Here is a 20,554-nt window from a genome sequence, read left to right as displayed (position 1 = left end):
GAAAGAGGAAAATGTGCCTATACAAATATGCTATTTTCTTATGACTTACATTGATACACAAAAGTTGACCGACTCTTCAAAATATTTCCCATCAGGACAATTACATCCTTCTGCACAGTCATCACCACAGATATTTGCCATAGAAAGTGAAGCACAGGAGTGTTTACAAAAAGAAGAGCACTGATGATAAAGCATACCACTGTGACACATTACAGCTGGAGGAGAGAGAGAGAAGGGAGAACAGCACACTCTTAATATGTGAAAAATAGAAAACAAAGCAGTATCATGACAGTGTAAAAAAATCAAAGCAAAACGGTGTCTTGCTGAACTGGGTTTAGTTGAAAAGCAAGAGGAAAATACGCTGTTCTACTGATTTCTTAAGTTAGAAATGTTTAGATTCAGGTAGTTTTGTGTTAAACAATTCTTTGACTGGAAATGTCTATTTTGTAAGCAGTGGGTGTCTTATATATGTTAAACAGGGCATCTATCTAGTAACTCAGGCTTCCAAGAGAAATAAAATGGTCCAGTTAAGGCTGAGGCATTACTGTATGGCTTAGAAACTGAAACACGGGAGTTGGACTTCAATAATTCTTGTGGATCCCTTCCAACTCAGGATATTCTATGATTCTGTGAAATGTCTTGTTTTAAATCATTACTGTATCCTGCTTGGCAATCACTGCCCAACCTCGGGTGCCCCTCCCAGCCCAGCTTGCCTTCCCTTAGGGAACAGCCCCACTCCTGCCACTCCCTGACTACTTCAGCCTAATAGGGGCTTCCATATGACTTAGGGGTTCAAAGAAGAAGTTTCAATTCTCTCTGTAACCAACAGAAAGGGAAGACACTCCCCGTGAGCCAGCTCAGGGGCTCCAACTCAGATGCCTAATGTAAAGGCTATTATTCTCCCCAAGTACATCATTTACCATGGCACAATCCTAGTTTTCAGGAAAAAAAGATCAAGTACATTTTGTAGAACAAATGATATTTGTAGAATTTCAGATATTTCTAAAAGATATTCTATTATGGAAATGTTACTCACCACAGTAAGAAATATGAGATCTGAAGTCAACGATGACCCCATGCTTGCCACAGACGTAAGCATAGTGAGCCAAAGCATTACACAAACAGCTGCTCCCACATTTGCACGCGTCAAAGCGGCACAGCTGGTAGTACAACCCTGGACTGATGTAGGCATGGCAGGGAGCAAAAACGTCTTGATTGATGATATCACAGTGAGATGCATACTCAGCTAAGACAAGATGACATTGTTTTAGCCAGATCCATTTTAATTTAACAGTTAGTCAAATGAATAGCACAGAATATTAAAACCAAATATAGCCAGCTGTGCAATAAAACCTTGCACAGGTTTATTGCACAATGTCTTTCTGTAAAATTCTATAGTTTAAAACTGATATTATAAGCAACTCCCTCAACAATAAACTCAACTTAAGATAAAAATAACTATACTTAAACAGTTATGCCTTCCTCTAATAGTACAGGAAATTTAAATGCCAAAATAATATATTTCAAAAGAGTAGTTAGAAGAGTCCTTTAAAGCTTGGAATATGTTTCTTTGTACTTGACATTCCATTTAGCTTTAAAATCAACAATGGCCATATACTTTTTAGTGTGTGGACTCAGGAAGTATTACAAACTAGAGCTTGAGGGCACGCAAATCCCAAGTTGGCCATATATTTTCTAGCACCAGCAAACCCTCCTCTGACCACTGAGGTGGACTACCATCACGAGTGGTGGAATATCTAAGGAACACCACTAGTGTGGATCATATTTAAGCCACTTTTGCTGCTAAAAGAGTGTCCCTACCCTTCAGACTCTCTGTTCATTTCCACATACACACAGTGGCACAAGGATTTCACATTTTACAGAGTCTCTCAGAAAACTAGATCCAAGGCCTGAACTTGACTTGGTTGAAAATTAACCAGACAAAATAAGTAAACAAACAAACAAATAATCATTGATTTTTAGTTTCATCAGATCAAGATCATCATAGACCTGGAAAAGATGCTTGTGCTTGTAGCATAGGGTAGATCACTTTATTCTCCACTGCTTTTTCCCAGTGATTATTACAGAACTGTAGGGAAATTCAGGCTGGAAAGGACCCTCGGAAGGTCATGTTGTCCACCCTCCTGCTCTAGGCAGCTTACGTTTATGTCAAACTCCACTTTCACTGAGGCAGCACATAACTGAAGGTGAGGCATAAAGGACCTTGGGAAGAGCTAACTTAGCTGAGACATACTGCTTTAGAAGACAGACAATATGAAAGGCATAAAAAGTCTGAGAATGCCCCACATTGTTAGAGGTTTAGGGTTATTCTAGGCTTGCTCCCACAGGCTCTAAATATGGATAAATCACACATCTTTAGTAAGGTCTTAAGTCTGAAACATTAAAAACGTTAGACTACATTCTCTCAGAATTGGCCACTACAGCCTACCCATTGTCTTCATTAATTGAAAAGGACAGCAATGCAAAAAGGAGACAGTGAAAGTTCAACAGAAACCATAGGCATGTCAACCAGCCAAAACTAAATCTTTACTCAGGAATTCGAACAAATCCAAGGCTCTCAGTTTATTGCTTCAGTTTTTCTCAGAGAATATAGATGGAGGATAAGGAAATTTTTAATGCAACAAGCATGGAGAAGCCAAAGACAGGACTTTTAACACTTTCTCCTGTACTTTCTTGTTGATCTACAAACATGCATCTACAAATATTTTTCCTCTCGACTGGCATAATTTACATAATTATGTCTAGCACTCTGCATGTGTATTAGACAGCAAAATTTAGTAATCGTGGCCAGTACACCCAGCACTAAATTATCAACTAGCTTGTATTTATCAAGTACTTGCTTCACTTTACATGCCATATGTATGGAAAAAATGGTCTTTGAAAAAAAAAAAAAAAAAAGAGAAATAGTGCACATCTAAACCTGAAGTTGAAATACATGTATGTGCAACTTCTTCACAGAGAAAACAAAAAAATGTCCCATAATAATAAGATACACCTAATCCCATGTGAAAACATACCATTTTGCTGATTAACGTTACAGGGATCAACCACAGGAATATTGATAGGCATGGAGCAAGCTGAGGAAACTTTCCATGCATTGGCATGAAGTTGTGGGGTCCCTTCAATCATCCCTGCTGGAGACCTGAAAGGAAAAGATCAACACTGCAAGCATCCTGCTGACCTTAGGGACTACATGGGTGAGGACGCAAGTACATTAAAAAGGCTTAGATGCATAGTCACATTGAACAATCAGCATGCCAGAAGAATTTCCACCTGTGAGGTACAGAAGAAGAGAGGGCATGTGAAACTTCTTCCTCAATATTTTAGTCATGTGAAAACAATCTTACACGAAAAGTCTGCCTTCACTTAGGCTTAATTTAAGTACTCTGAAATTAGTTGGAGGAGACATTAGTGAGAGGAGATTTGGCCTTTATTAAAGTATGTAAATGGAATGACCTGTTAGCCAGTTTTGGTGTTCTATAGCGGGGCTGTTTGCATTTTGATGCTGGCTTGCACCAAGTATTTCAGAAGCATTTATTATTGCTAGATAAGTTTTGTGACATTATAGCTTGAGGAACTTTGGAGGAAATAAGGTAAAAGAATAAGAAAAGTGTGCCCTTCTAATTAAAATATTTCTGTAGTTCAGAATTACATTTTTTTTTTACATTGGAAATTGATGTGGAGGGAAAAAATCAAGCAGAAGTGTGAACTATGTGAGGATGATACAAGTAGTATCACCTACTCTTTTTGTCAGTGCTCATGTATTTGCTCTGAAGACAAGGGAGCATCCAGGAAGGGAAACATGCATTCAAGCAATATCATCATCTCATACCTTCTATAAATTAAACAGTAGCTTTCTATAATTACTTAGCAAAACATCTTAGAATGCCTGATTTTATGACTTTCAGATTTTAAAAAGTGACTACCATTTTAGTTAAGAGATTTTTTTATGGGTTAATTTAATAATGTTTGAGCATGTCAATGAAATTAAATAATCTGATGATTTTGTTCAACAAAACTTTTCACTTGTTATTAAACACAATCTAAATGCACAGCATGCAACTTACAGAAAATCATCTCTTAAATTCCCATTGTATGTTCCACATAGTCCTAATGTTCTTCTTTTCCATCTGACATCAACTTGAACATAGATCCTTTCTCCATCTTTAGCAAACAATATCTTCAAACCAAAACTAGTTTTCAGTTGAACAAAGAAAGAGGATATATTCTGAATTTCAATAGCCCCTGAACATAGCAAAAGAAAAAGAAAACAAAGTCACTGAAATCTAACATCCAGGTTGCACTGGTTTACCCATTAAACAAAAAAGATTTTGAAAGCTCAGAAATAAAATGAGAAACTATGTACAACCTCACCATCAGCCAAATATCCATACCCACTCTGTGTCTGAGCTTATTTCCATTAACAACAGAAATCAGGAACTGCAATTTCTGTCAACAATAAAAAATGTCTCACCTTTCTGTAGCTGTGAGCCTGTGAGTTATCTAGGAACAACATTTGCTTTTTTAATTTGCTACCATTGTCGGGCTACTTGCAGCTGTAGGCTAAAAGTGGACCTACCTTCACAAGCAGCCTCTATGCATGCACACATACATCCTTAGGTGCATAAACTGAGAAAAGGAAGATAAAATGCTTAAGGATGTTCTTAGTCAATAAGACTTACTGGATACACACAATTATCAAGCATGTGACACCAAAAGATTTGTCATAGATTATATTTGTTGCAGACTATGGAGAGAGACAAGAAAGCGAGTAGGGACTGATTCAAAAGAAATAAAATGAAATTACCAAAGAAATTAGGAAGCAGAACTGTCAGCATAACAGAAGGCATAATAAGCTATTTAACTCATTGCCATAGGAAGCCTTGAATGCCAAAAGCAGAACTGTGATCTTAAAAATTCAATGAAGAAAGAACATAGCTGCAACCACTAGCACAGAACTCCCTAAACTCTGTACTTCGGGAGTCTGGAAAAGGATTTTAATCCCACTTTACTTATTCAGAAAGAGACTAAAAATCCAGTAACTGGTTCACTATAATTTACAAAATTTAACAATATTATTTTTACCTTCAGTACCTAATTTTATAACACGTTTTTAAGGCCAATTTATTTTACCATCCTTTTCAAAAAGGTGAAGTAACCTGTCTGAAATCACAATATAAGTCAGCACTGATATCCATGTAGATCCCATGGAGCACAGGGATTCTATTCCATGCTATTTGTTTTAAAAAGCTTTAAACAAGCTAGACCTTAACATCAGCATCAAGGTGATTTCCAACCTCTCTTCACCTTCTCTCTTTTTCTTACCTCCTTCCCCCTAAACACAAACAAAATGAGTGGAAATTCTAGGTACTATGCAAGATAAGAAATGCAAAGAAATAAAGGCATAATGAAGGACTGTTTCACAGATTTTCACCGTACATTTCTATAATTATTACTAAAGTCCTATGAAGTGATTGTACACTTCATAAGTTAGGTTTGAAGAAATTCCCTTTTCATAGACAGATATTATTTAAAAGTTTTGGAGAATACGAGAGACAGAATGTGAACCCTGGTAAAATTCTTCTCTATGCACTTCTTACCATTGAGGTTAAAAACTTGATTAGAGACAGTTTGGACTTGACCATATCTTGTGAGAGTTACTTGTTTCCTCACATCATCTTCAAGAACTAGTGTTATAGACTCAATGCAGGTGTGGTCAAAGTTCTAAGTAAAAACAAGTTTCACCATCAGAAACAGGCAATGAAATTAATACTACTGTGGAAAACAAAACCAAACAAACAGGGGAAAAAAAACATCTGTATAGACAGGAAATAACAGAACTGTCATTAGGCAAATCAGTTGTAAACTATCACTCAAACCATTAAACATTTTAGCTACCGTGGCATTCTAGTAGTAAGTGGACAGAGGTCCCCAAGTACTATTACTGCGTTCAACATGCCATACTTGCATGGCCACCCAGGGTACAGCTCATTGGTAGGTTAAACAGTGTTTGAGCCAGAGTCCGATCCCATCTATATCAAGCTGGTGCAATCAGACCACAAATGCAGCAATGCAGGAAAAAGAAACTCTTGCACACATGAAGGTGCTTCCCATTTAGAAATGTAGTGATGATCTCTGATTATAGACCAGAAGGATATAAATTCTCCAGAATTACAGTAATTGATAAATATCTGACTATCTACATCATTTTAGCGCGCAATCCAAGCAAAATTTATGAACCTAAATACAGGACAAAAGGTGACATATAATCAGCTTAAACTGTCTTATGCTCCCCAGGGGCCCCTCTGTTTTCATCCAAAAACTTTTCAAGGTGCCTAGAGTTGTGCAAAGAGTTGTTTCCAGTGGCACCCTTGTCTCTCAGTGGCTACCTAACTAACCATTCCAAGCTTGAGGCCACCTGAAATGCAGAAACAGTAGTCTCAACACCTATGCAGAAGAAGAAGGTGCTTACAAAAAAGGCAGAGGCTTTAGCTCATAGTCTAGCTTTTGAAGGGAAACAAGAGAGAGCCCCATAGCAGGGCAGCTTCCATGCATTGCTCCCTGCTGATGAGTTCAGACATGCCTGCCCTCAGCACATGGCAGCTGTGAGTCACAATCTCAGAGCCCCTTCTCCTGTGCGTCTAGGTGACTAACAGCATCATTAAATCCACTCTCACAAATAAGTACTTTTTATAAGCACCTTTACTCCTAAAGCCTATCAAAATACTTTCAAACAAATACGTGTGGTGGCTTATCTCATTGATAGTTTTCTAAAAGGCATTGTTTCAACAAATTAAATATGTTATAATGTGCCAAATAAAAATCTAAAGCTACCAAAAAAAAAATCTCTTGCCTAACTAGTAGTATATTAAACCTGCTCAGTGCTGCCATCAGAAGCTTTTCCAAAGCCTAAGACTTTGTTGGTACCATAACTGAAGATGCTTATAGTTTTTTAATGTGCGTAAATTAATAACTCTTTAGACTTTAACCCTCTAAAGATGCAGTTGATTTTACAAAGGGCAATACAACTTGTAGCAATACAAACACTACTAAAAAAAAAAAGCTGTTACATTGTTTCAGTTTATATTTGCTATTAAACATAACCAGTAGTTTACAGTAGAACTTACACAAAATTACCTGAAATATGGATGGATCCATTTGTTTCAACATTTCAAGAAAAATGTGGCTTACCTGTCCACAAGGTGCTTTCTGTAAAGTGATTGTGAATTTGCTTTTCCCACTGCCTTTTACCAAAATGTACTGGCAAATCCCAAGAAAGGTAAAATGACGCCCATCAAATGTTGTGAAATGAGAGCTACCTGTGATGGAGCACTCAGCTTGAAAGAGAAAGAACAAACAAGAATGTTCACTTGCATAAGAATGTATCATTATTCTTTAAATTATGTAAGAGAGATAAAAAAGAAACTTTCTCCTTACTTCTAAGAACATAATCCAGGCTAACTTTAATCTGTCTAGCTATAATGGCATTTAAAAACAAAGTATGCTAGAGACACCTATTTCCATCAGATACCATCTCATATTGCACACTCCAATGTGCAGCATCTTTTGGTTCTAACTAGGTGAGATGCCTTTGAGTTACAATTTCTCTAAAATACAAGAGATTTTTCCCTTTATTACAATTCAGAAATATCCTAGAATCTTCCTCTCAGCATCTTTTTCCACGACTGAGTGTGAAAGAGGACAAGCTTCTTTCTCCATCCTTCTAGGTACTATGGCACCCTTGTTACCACAGGTATGAAGAAGCTGCAGGTGTCTGTCATAAGGGGACATCTTTTTTTTTTTCCAGCTCAAATCAGGAATGCACTGCTGAAGCAAGTCTCCAGCTCAACCCCCCTTATTGCACTTTTATTTATGCCACAGGGAAGCATCAAAGCACATGAACTAGATTTACTTTGGCTGCAGCTACCGCAGGAGGTGCTCTGTGAGAGCACATTTAACCTGCTCCTGATACTAATATTAATTCAGTACCAGGCTAGAGTAGTCATAATTAACCCCCCACACACATGCACACACAACACACACAAGACATATGAAGCAGTTCTCAATGTCAACTGTTTTACCGATACATATTGTCCAGCCTTGCTTAGCAATTGTTAAGTCTTACTACCTCATACAGAGAGGGATCCTTAATTTGTAAAAAAAAATCTCTTTCACACAGTTCATAGTATAATCTTGTCTAAGATATAGAACTGTAAAGGGAGTTTCACTGACTGCTGCATGTTCCTCAGTGTAACTCATTCGAGTTATCTTTAAAGATAAGGATCATTATCCAAACATAAACTGCTGTTACAAGAGAGAAAATGCAGCACACTGAGCATCAGAATGATAGATTTCTTATTACTTGCATTAAAGTTGCACCTAGAAGTGAGGAGACCCTTATACCTGGCCTAGGTACTGCACATGCAATAGAAATATACCACCTGTGACAAAGAACATTGAGCATAAACAGGAGATAGAAAACAAGAAGTGGATGTAGCACATTGAGGTAGGGCTGCAAGTGGGAAAAAGTAGGATAAGTATGGCCAGGCTTCCCTCCAGTCAGCCCACTGCTACTCTCAATATCCATCTGCTTAATCTTCCTTCTTAAAGTAGCAGCCCAAACCTTGGATCACATTTGGTTCTGTTGTCTTCTGAAAACTTTATCCTTTTTGTTGTGAGGAGAGAAAAGAATAATGAAATACAAATACCTGGGCAATCATGATCAGTGCAGTTCCAAATGCCACCAACACAAATACTAAAAAGAAAAATCATAAAACAGAATTTCAGTGTTCTGATCTTTAGCAAAAGAAGTAGTTTGAGTTAATACGCCTTGAATTCCCACTTTCCATAGAATAGCCTGCTTATTTTAGTGATATACAGGGCTCAGACTGTAAAACAAGATACTATTATTTAAAATGTAAATGTGACTATGATGTTAAACTATGGACAGCAGTCACAGGGAGATGAAGCACAAAGGCTTTCACATACCAGTTGCTACATTCTTGTTCAATTTTTGAGCCTACAGGGAAAGCAGTTCCGTGATAAGTACAAGGACAATTCGACAAAGAGATACAAGTTCCATTTTCCATAATGAGACCTATTGGGAGAGAAGTGAATAAATGAGATAAAAAACAAACTAACAAACTCCAGATCACTGCTCTTCCCCCATCTGACATTTAAATCTGCCAGAAGGTGATCTCACCAGCCTTAGACAAGAAGCAGCAAAAACAGTCGCCCAGCGAGTGCAGAGAGCTCAGAGTGATGAGCTCAGAGTGAAGTTCTCTAAAAAGCAGTTGTCACTGTGAATCGTTGATTTATGAAAAATGTCTGCTTTAAGCATGTAAAACTGTACAGACTCAAAAATGAAAAGATTCTGAAATCTCATTATCTTTAGTCCTTCTAAATAGGACTGTTCATAGTCTAGTCAATAATTTTTGTTGAGTACAGATCTCAGAAAGTTTGACGTCTTGTACAGAGTGAGACAAATTCTGTTAAAGCAAAATTTCTATAGATTTTGGAATAATTCAAATAAAGTGGACTAAATCTATGCAACATCTTATTGTAGGAAGCATTAGTAGTGGCTCCAGATTGTAACTGGTATTGCAAGCTGACATACCTCTATTCTAGAGAAATGTTTAGCATGCAATAAAAGGAAGAATTACAGTGACAATAATAACAGCTAGGGCAGAATTTACAATATTCGTATTTTCAGGATTCAATTTCAAGCACGGTCTATTCAGACTTTATTATGATGTTGGGTACTAGCTTTACATGTATTTTTTCATGTAACATTGACAGTATTTACCATCTGGACAGTAACAGCCATCTAAACAGTGCAAGTTGCTGCCAAGACAATCTTTTTCAAATGTGCAGGTTGGTGGACAACAACTGATACAGTCACGGTGAACAAAGCTGTCTTCACACTTCTCAGCTAGAAAAAAAAACCCACGGTATATTGAACATTAGTGCAATTTTTCCTTTCCATGTTGGAAAACCCCCCTCTGTCAAAAAAACAGTTGTGCAGTGCTTCTGGTATAGGTAGTTAGTCAGATAAAGTACAATGGATGTTTTGGAGGGGTTTTAACTGATGATCTATGGTGAACCTCTCAACAGTATTTAAGCTTTTCTTTACCAAATTCTTATACCATCCCTCCAAAATAAGTTATAATTTCTGTGACAGAGGAATATGTGCTCATATCTCAGCTAGTTCAAAGCCCTGTGCATGAGTTGCATAACTGAGCTGCAGTTGATGGGTGGTGGTGATAACTAGAAGGAGCTGGATTAACTAAGTTAATTCTGTTATAGGGCCAGTAGAGGCTGAAAGGTCTTCTGGGACAAGGAGCAATAACAGATCTCCACAGATGTTTGTTCTTTTTCCTAGAATATTATCAGCACACATGACGTTTCTAGTAATCTGCACAAACAAGAATTTTGTATGGATCTAAATCATATCACAATAGAATTAAAATATTCTTCTAGCAAGTCATTGACTTCATTGTTTGCCAGCAATAGTGAAACTGGTGATCAACTTCAGTATCAGGTCTGAGTTCTGTAGTGACAAATGTTGGCAAGATGGAATTATTTTAAATTAATACATGTGATATCTCAAAAGTCACATAGTATGCTTTATTAAAGAATCTTACTACAGGCAGGAAAGTCATCCCTCCAGTCCCGCACCGGGGACCCAGCGTGAGAGCATGCTCTAGCGTACTCTGTCACTGCCCGGCAGTATGTTTCATCATCATCCACTCTGAAATGATAAAATAACAGAGTAATCATGGAACTCAAATCCCATCTACAAATTTCAGCCATGGGACATTGCACAGGATATTTCACACATAGCTGACACCACTCAGTCATAATGGCCCACAGTGAAAATATAAAAAGGAACGAGTTGTACTGAATACACTGTTGTGTTTTTATCATTCGATCTCACAAAAAGTTGTTTCATTTTAATATTACCACAATGAGCAAAAACACTAATCTATTATAAAAACAAAAAAAAATTAAAAATGCTGTTTATGATGAAAGAGAATCAGGACCTCTTCTTGAAGACAATGGACAACTCAACAGTCTCAAGATCCCCATGTCAGGCTCTCTGCCTCTTGCATGATGTAGAAACTCTGACCTACACTGACAAAAGACATTCTGATCCAAGAACTTCAAATTTCCAATTGCTTGTAAGATTGTTAACTTAGGTGAGAAGAACCCTGTTGGTGGACTCCTGACCTTGTGCTGAAGGGCTCAGAACCAGAAGCATTATCCACTGAATACTGTGGACAGGCTCAGGTATTTACAACACAACCTTGGGCAAAGTCAATATCTCTGCCTTAGTCTGTACAGAAGAAGCTTACAGTGCACTTTTACCAGGATCAGGTAAAGAGACATTCATTAATGTTTAGATAAGTTCAGAATGTATTCAGATGTAAGTCCAATACAGTGAAATATCACCAACCTTTTGTTACTGTGGAAGTCCAACAACTCACATCACTTACCGTGGGGGATTTGATGCCAATTCATAACATGACATTTCTGTTATAAGCATGACTGAGACAGATCAACTGAGTTTGCCTTTCAGCATACAAGATCATGCTTCCAAAATTAATGGTCTTACAAATATGTTATATTGTGTTTGTATTCTGCTTTCAACACATCTGTTATCAAATAAAACAGCACTATACTCTTTGTTACAGTAATCAGTCTCTCCAGCTCTCCTTATCTAATCCAATTAAATGGGTCTTAGTAGAAAGAATACTTGGCAAATACTATGGCCCCACAAAAAACTTCATAAACTGACTAAGCCACAAAAAGAGAGGTCTCTTTTACAAACAAAATAAGCCTAAATTAATGAGACACAGAAACTTCAAGGTTTTTAACATTCACACAGTTGACATCAACACACAGTAGCATTTTGACAAAAAATCCAATCCCTCTTAACATCACCGTACTGATTCAATATCCTATTTGAAATTTGAAAATTTGCTTTTCATTATTCTTCAAAAGCCACAGTAAACTCCTGAGTTACAAAGAGACCATATAGAGGGAACTCAACTCTTCTCCAAATGAAACCAATGTACAGATCATAAACATTAGGAAGAGCACCTTGGATATTTGCCTACAAATACAAAGTCTTCCATCTTGACTCTATGGTACCTCAGAATACATCAAAAATGAACTAACAAGTTGTAATGGATTATACTGAGACATCTTTATGTTTCGACTTGAGATCCTTTCTGTATGTTTTTGATTAAATTGATAATACTCTGAGAGGGTCATAATAGTATCTCGTAAAAATCATGCTATTTATGACAATTACTTTTTAATTTGAAAACCTTACTACAAAGGAAGTGGTATACTGCTCAGTTATCTATTCAATTACTGGACTACAAATTTAACTTGAATGACAAAACCTAATCAGGAGTCTGGAGAGCTAAGGGAAAAATAACAGGTTGCACACAACGCCAGCAGCTGAGGGGGTGTGACTCCCACCAAAGCAAATGAGAGTTGAATTTCTTTTGACAACTCTGAATTTACATATGTAAAACCATTTTGTTAAAATTCTACTTGTTTGAACCATAGTGATTACTCATAAAAAACAGTCCAACTGCATCAGACAGATGGTCCAGCTCCTCCAGTATTATTGTTATTTCTCAGTAGTATAATCATGTATTTTTGGTTTGGGCCCTTCAGATACAGGTTTCAGGTTTTTTGTGATTAGTAGTTCATCTTTTGTCATTAGTTATTCTCCATGGATTTATCTTCCATTTATTTGTCTAGTATTTCCTTGAATACATGTAAGCCCTTAGCAATCAAAATATCCCTTGGCGGGCTGGTTCTGTGCCCTTTGTTTCCACACTAAATCACCCCCTGAGAAAGCCCATCTCTTTCATTTTGAACTTGGTTCTTCTTAACTGCCCTCAACATTGTTCCATTCTGGTCTCACACAAAAGCATGAGCATTCATTTCATATGTCAAAATTAAATACACAGGAACTCCAGCCTTACCTGCAAAGATCATTCATACAGCTTGCAATATAAGAATACGGATCTATACTTTCATGACAGCTGAGAAAAGGAAACTGTAGGAATATTTGGCATTTGAGGAATACGTCCTGTGCATTAAGAAGAATCGGTAAATGACAGTTAGCCAATACTTTCTGAACAGGCATAATTCTCTTTAGCTTTGTTTCCCTAATATAGGATCCTTTCCCCATTAAACTTTGAGAATCTTGCAGTCTCAATTTATTAGTTTATCTCTTTTATTACTCTTCCTAAAATTTGCCCTCTCTGCCTAGGCATGCTGTTCCTAAACTATCTGGGATGAAAGAGTGGGAAATGAGAAAAAGAAGCACTTTGTGTCAGTGCAGGAGCTGATCGTGCTATTTCTGCAGTATTTCACAATTCCCAAAATAATGAGGTGTAAGATGCCAGGACTGGAAACTGAACCCAAGTTTAATGTAGTAATGAAGAGCTCTGCCAGCAGACTGGTGCCACTTGGCACATCCTATCTGAGCCTTTGTACTTTTAAGCTAAATATATGAAGAACTCCCTACCAACAGCCCTGACCTGAGTCTTTCCTTTCTCAAAGCTTCAATGCATTTAAGACTTTTTTCAACATGGTGTACATTGCTAGATTCTTGTACCATCAGTAGGCAGCAAATATTAAGAATATATATATGTATGTATATGTATATATGTATAAAGCATGATTAATTTACCTCAGTGGATTCTCCATTAGCTGAGCAAGGACTGAAAAAATCTGAGGCAGTAGGTACACAAGCTACATCACCTGAGGATTGCACAGCCCAACTATTTGCAAATTCAGCAATGTCTTCTGTATAATCACCTACTGCATGAAAACATTGGGAGAACAACAATGAAAAAGAAGTTGTTGATACAAATACAAAAGACGTCTTCGAAATTTCTAATCATTTTTCAGTGTGTTCATAATCTCAATTACAAATGTTTTCAGAGTATGAATGGTGAAGAAAAATGCTATTTTTCTTTTTTTATTTCAGATCCCATTTTATAATACATTTAAATAAAAACATTAAAAAACACATGACAAGGTGTTGGTTTGGGTTTTTGTAGGTGCCATTACTGATAATTTTATAACAAATATATAAATTGTATATTTGTTATAAAACAAATGTACAAGTATATTTGTATAACAAATATAACTTGTATAACTTCTATAACAAATATACAAGTGTAATGCATTAAATACTTAAGAAAAAATACATTTCTTTGAAACATTTAAGGCTTTCATCATGTTTCACAGAGGTCAGTTAGTGCTATTATCTCCCTCCTTTTCCCTTGTTGCAGAAAAGCCCTACAACAAACATACCACAACATGCCCAGCTCTCCTCACAGCATAAGCTTGGGAGAACTAATAAACAAGATGCATGACTAGAAGTCATGGCAAGAAGTTAAGATACATGGATATACAAGAAGGTTGGCAGCAAAGAAACAGACCCAAATTTCCCATATATTTGCAGCAAGAACTAAATATTGCGTTTTCTCTATATTCTTTATTATGTTAAAAAGGGTATATTGCCTCTACCTTGAAGAACCTTATAATAATTAGTATCTATGCTATGGTTATCTACATCTATGAATGGTTAGGAGATAGGATACTGAAATGAAATCAGCTAGAGGGTTTTTTTCACAGAGCTATACTACTAGCTGTACTTCTAGTACAAGAAGTACAAAGTTGGACACTGCAGTGTGGAAAGCCACAAAACATACTAATCGGATATGTATACTTAGATCTCCACAAATAAACAAAGATAAGATCCTAACCAGCTGTTTTACTTAAGAGTCAGAGAGCCTTAAAATATTTCTCCCTCTCTGTCAGAGTAGTTCTTTATGCAGAAAACCCTTCCCAAACAAAAAAAGCTGAGGTAAATCTATTGACATAGCTCTGCTTCTACAAACACATTAAAATTATTTTATTTACATTTTAACATGGCTTGAAAAAAACTTCTAAGTCTTCAAGAAACACCACAAAATAAAATCATGGTCCTTGAAACAATTCTGTACACAGATACAGTCTTGCAATACAAAGATGGCATTAAAAATTAAGATAAGGAAACAGAAAAGGAGTTTGTTTTTAAACTGTGCTTTGAAATGGAGCATTATGTGCCTCTCAGCAACTTATTTATTTGAGCATTACATATAAAGAGCATTTGGACTCTGGAAGACTCTTGATAGATGTAAGAGCTTCCTTTATACTACTGGGGGGAGTAGTTTAGCTGGAAGAGCTAAATCATCATATCAAATGATTGATAAGATTTGGAAACTCTTAGAAAAATGTTGCAGCTTGGAAGTAATTTGAATTAGCAATGTATTCTTGTGAAGATCTCAGGACTTCGTGCTTTGTATTTGCAGAGGCAAGGCACCATGTGATACAACTGGCTCAAGGTTAACACGATTCATGTGGCTCTCAATTGTACGCTACAATAACGCTATCATTTCTGATAAAGAAAAAGCAAGAAGGAGTGATGATGGCAGAGAAATGTAGCTCTGAAAATGAAGTAAGGTAAGAACTGTAAGTCTTTTACAACAGATAATATATTTAAAGATCCTGAAATTACTATTTTTTCAGAGATCATGTGAATTCATTAATTCCATCAAATACCATTTTTCTCTATTATAAAACATCATCAGTTTAAGCTGGTTATTAAACATACCATAGTCTGGTGTGCAGAAGTTAATGCACAAAACTTATTGCTCTCGTTGCAGAAGAAGTATGAGAAATTTATACTGGGCAGATTTTTAAAGATTATGCAAAGATATGTACACTGAGTCTTCCTTCACTAAGAAAGTTAAAAAGCTCCACTATCAACCATAAAAAATGGTGAAAAAAAGTTAATGAGACAACATTTGAGACTTAAGAACAAGGAGAGCCTTGGGACTAGGTTCTCCTTGCAGTTAATGGTAACAATAAAATAGTCCTGTCTTGTTTTTATAAGAGACTGAGAAAAATATTAGTCATATTCTCAAACTTGTTCTTTTTCTTTTTTCTCACATTAGTTGCAAGTAGGAAAAAAGTCCCTATGGAGTATTCCCTTCATGGACTACAGAATACGAGTTTAACTCCTCTCTGCCTCAGACACAGCATTGGGCAGCTCCTCATTCTACAGCATAGTTGGAGGACCATAGGACACCATACCAACAAGGAGATACAAGGAACTCCCTGGCAACAGTTCAGAAATTTACAGATTTCAACTAGTATTTTTATGATGCTGATATAAAAGAATGACTTGAGATGGTGCTTTTCCCTTCATCTTTAAACACAGATAAAACCACAAACATTTATTTATTTATTATTTGAAGGCACTTTCATCAGCAAAGATAAACATACCCCAAGTGCTTTGTTGACCAAGAAAACGCTTAAATGCACATATGGATTATTTTTTGAACTAGAAACTTTTCCATTTGAATTTTGAATGATAAGGAGAAGCAAAAGTAGAGCAGATACACTATTTTACTGAAATAACTGAAAGAGGACTCTGACTATTTACACCATTATATTTAAACAGCATTATATTTAAAGTTAACATAGAAGTTGTTTACACAAGTTAACGGTAAGCTATTTACTTACTATTTTGCAGTATCAGGTCATCATATTTATTGCCATTAAAATTTCCACAAAGGCCACAAGGTTTTCTCTTATGATCTTCTGTCAGCTTAATATAAATACCAGAGTTTCCATCCCAAGCAAGAGAAAAACCAAAGGTAGTCTTCACCAGAATATAGTCAGCCAGTCTCTCGAGAAAAGCATTTCCAACTGTCTGAGGCAACATTAATCTGGAAAAAAATTGTCTGCTTCAAAGATCTCAGATGAGATGAGGTTCTTGCTAGAAAAATACCACATAAAACATCACCACCTAACTCACTAAACCCCTTTTCCCTGGTGTATGCAGTCACTCCATTCAATTCTTCATCATGTTTTTATTATCTTTTCTTCTGTTTACTTCTCTACATCAACCATCAAAAATGAATGCTTTTCTCTTGTATACACCTATTAGTTGTACCAATTATAAGCCTGAGAGAATAGTGAATCTTCACTTTCAAAGCCCAGTTCAGCACACTGAGGAATACTTGACTTCACGAGCATGCTGCATTGGGCAAGGAGCTGTTTGATGTTATGACCTTCTGGGCACCGGGTCATCACTGGGTTAGACATCTGCAAATGGAGAAACTTACAGTACAGAAAATACTATTGACAAAAAAGTTGTATCTCTTCCTCCCTTGATCAAAGACCACTGGACAATAATAAGCACAGATCTAATGCTAGTCTTCCAAAGTTGTTTCTGTTGGGTTGAATGGTATCACTGTAGCTATCAGTTTCAGACACTAATATCCACAAAACCACCTTAACTCTCTGAATTTTCTGTAATTTATCAACTAGTAAAATAAACTTCTGATAGCCTTGAGATCATCTTTTTACTTATTAAAAAAAAAGAAAAAAAAAGGTAAATTTTGGGGGTTGATGTACCTCAGAGAAGTTTTGTGAAGTTTGTGCCTCAAAGGGGCTTAGAATCTTTGTTTTAACCAATTCAGACTCATCTGGAAGAAGATTGTGTCTTGTACTAGCTATAGCTACCAAGAATAAACAATGACTGTCTTGTTCAAAATGGTATCAGGATGCACCAAGGATTAGCTAGGGCTGCCTGACACAGACTTTACCTGTACAAAGTAGTAATGAATAATTGTTAGGTTACAGCTGAGAAGCTGAACTCAGGGTTAATGCGTGGAGTGTGTGCTATTCTCTCTCAGGTATAACATCAGTACTGTTACATCTCCTCACACTAGAGCTCTGTCAGCTCCAATATAGAACAGCAAAGGATCAATACAGACATAGATCGAATTATTTTATTTGGATGGTGTAAAAAGCATCAATTTCTCTAACTCCACATCATCTTTTTGCAATAAAATACTAAACCCCACCATTAGAAAACTTACCTGATTCCATTTTTTCTTACTTCATGGCCTGAAATAATTATTTCTTCCTGGTTTGAAAAAAATAAGCTGATGGACCTCTGACAAGTATATACAGAACCATAACAGTGGGGACTGTTATGAACCTTCGATGGGAAAAATATGCACACAATAACTGTTTGTTCTCAATAATTTCACAGCATTTTTCATAAATTCATATATGATATTTTACATTTCTATGCTCCAGTTACTGAAAGAGCTTTACAAATAAATACCTAGAATATTAAAAGGTCACAATTACAAAGATATGCAAAACCAGGAGTTCATGCTAGCCAATACTACTGAGAAATACAGCAACCATTTAGTAGCACAAAGCATCATATGACAGTGATTAAAATACTGGATGAAATAGGTATTTTACGCTAATGAACTTCAGGGACGCTGTAGTGAGCTAGCTTATAGCTGCCAAAGTAGGAGTTCCTTATTTGCAAACACCTCTCTTGCTCTGTTTCTAGAGGTCTGGTCGATTAGACAGGACTACAAACCAGTACAAAACTTCAGCATAATACCAGCACTCTCCTGCCAGCTGAGACTCGTACCAACTGAACTACAACATGCCTTCCTGAACCACTCAGGATATTTTGAGATTTTGGAGTGCTCCCACAGATTACTTCCGGTATCTAATTTACATGGATCCATTTTAAATGGATTTAAATCCAATGTAAAATCCATTTTACACTGGCTTTCCAGCCCTGCTAATGGAGAAAGGTAGACTTTTCTGAAGTGTGCTTCTCCCCATTATACATATATAGCAGAGTAAGCAAGGGGATTTGTTTGAGTCATATATCAGCTTCTCTATCTTGAATACAGCACTCTCAGGACTTGAAAATAGTGTGGTTTTGCTTGAGTAAAACTTCTTCAATAGCTTTCATTAATCTCTGTGGGGTTGAGCCTCCCGAACCTGTAGGATGTACTATAGTGCTTCAAAAGCCTGTGAGTTTATTTTAGACACCACCGAAGAGACAGGGGAATGTGTTTTGAATCTTAGATGCCTATCATTACCTAAATTAAAATGTAGACACAGTTTCGATAACTCAAATATGACTTATGTTACTGTGTGTGTCACCATTCTTTGAGAAGGATGGGAATTGCATTACAAGTTTACTTGACAGTACTGTGAAGCTAAATAAATTCGTAATTGGGAACATTTTACCAATGTAGCAATGGAGGCTGTAAAAATACCTTTTGTAGAAAATATCTGTGCACCACATACAGTGCTAACACATACTTGAATTAATCTTCCTTAACTGACACTTAATCCTGGAAGTAAGAACCAATTACTGTTTCTTTGAGTGAAATAAACCAAACCCGGAAAAGCATTAAGTGTTTTTACAGGTATAAAAATAATCATAATTAAAGACAACATAAACATTACTAGTACTGACAGATGGCTTCTCTGTAAACCCAGCCTAAGACAGAAACACAATGAAGGAAAATCAAAATAATTTTTGTGGTTTTTTTCTCCTCTTAAGAGGTGGATTATTAAAGCCAGAAGGACCTCAGTGTGAGGATTTGGCAAGGTTTTAGGCTCTCCATTGCCCAGTCTGTAGAGACTGCAGTCTCACATTACTTATGAATTTGCTGAGTAAACATTTTCAATTTTTAGTAAAACATTACATTTGTTCCAGCAATTGAATGGAAGCTTCTCTCTTTCCAGAGCAACTGGAATTCACTGAAATATTGATTCTAGATTTTAATATAATACTGGACTTTGCTACAGCAATTTCTGAAAACTCCTAACAGTTCACAGCTGCATATAGAATCCAAAAAATTAAAATTATATTGTGGAAGGTAGATGTAACAGCATCTCTCTATATCTTCAGTAAATAGAAATGGCAGTTTTAATGGTAGATTTATCTTCACTAAGTGCTGTTATCTGAGGGAAGAGGAGATCATCTGTTTATAAATGAAAAAAGTCCTCAGAGCAGAAGTCAGCATGTAGATCTGCCCTCATCCCTGCAAGCACTGTACCCACCAAAGCTCAGAATTAGGACCCCTCTTGTCCACTTTTCCCTGCCCAGTCAGCACTAAATTCCAACCATTGTGTATGAAGTAATATAATGAGCTTGTATGCTCTCCCCACAGTAACTAACAGTCTGACAAACAGGGCATCTTTCTTCAAACAGGGTATAGGTTTGAACTCTCCCTGATCCAAAGTCATTAACCACAGATACCCAGTAACTTGAAGAAATTACTAAAAAGAGTGCCTTCCATACATAGTTCAAGATGAAGGCTTTTGAGCTGTTAATCTTCTCGGCATGATTTAGAGGCTATCCAAAATTAGAATGCAAATCCCCAGAGGGGACAGGATGGGAGAGCAAATCCCATCGGCCAGGAAGGCAGATCCTCACAGCATGTCAGAGGCTGTGAATTGGGGCCCAGTATGCTCAGGTGCCTGGCAAGTGATAGCTGCTTGCACTTTACTCAACAAATCAGTTTTTCTTATTATCTGATAGCTTCAGTTCATTGAAGTTTCCAAGGTTTGCTTTGAGATCCATGGTATCTCCAAGAAGGTAGAGATCAAAAAT

The 20,554-nt window shown here is 36.7% G+C and overlaps 1 protein-coding gene across 1 annotated transcript in view; it reads right to left on the bottom strand.

The window, feature by feature from the left end:
• Nucleotides 1-20,554, bottom strand: part of OTOGL (otogelin like) — an 87,862-nt gene that overhangs the window by 62,484 nt on the left and 4,824 nt on the right. Inside the window, exons 5-18 of the mRNA XM_017804250.1 lie at nt 17,991-18,112; nt 16,627-16,832; nt 13,739-13,869; nt 13,026-13,132; nt 10,665-10,771; nt 9,827-9,952; nt 9,010-9,118; nt 8,730-8,776; nt 7,213-7,358; nt 5,622-5,745; nt 4,089-4,266; nt 3,039-3,163; nt 1,037-1,246; nt 50-215 (exon numbers count right to left, since the gene is read on the bottom strand). Coding sequence (XP_017659739.1) covers nt 50-215; nt 1,037-1,246; nt 3,039-3,163; nt 4,089-4,266; nt 5,622-5,745; nt 7,213-7,358; nt 8,730-8,776; nt 9,010-9,118; nt 9,827-9,952; nt 10,665-10,771; nt 13,026-13,132; nt 13,739-13,869; nt 16,627-16,832; nt 17,991-18,112 — 1,904 coding nt within the window. The remainder of the gene's footprint in view (nt 1-49; nt 216-1,036; nt 1,247-3,038; nt 3,164-4,088; nt 4,267-5,621; nt 5,746-7,212; nt 7,359-8,729; nt 8,777-9,009; nt 9,119-9,826; nt 9,953-10,664; nt 10,772-13,025; nt 13,133-13,738; nt 13,870-16,626; nt 16,833-17,990; nt 18,113-20,554) is intronic.

The sequence above is a fragment of the Lepidothrix coronata genome, unplaced genomic scaffold (genome assembly GCF_001604755.1).
Source record: "Lepidothrix coronata isolate B3197 unplaced genomic scaffold, Lepidothrix_coronata-1.0 Scaffold9, whole genome shotgun sequence".
NCBI lineage: Eukaryota > Metazoa > Chordata > Aves > Passeriformes > Pipridae > Lepidothrix > Lepidothrix coronata.
This window is presented reverse-complemented; position numbering and strand designations above follow the sequence as displayed.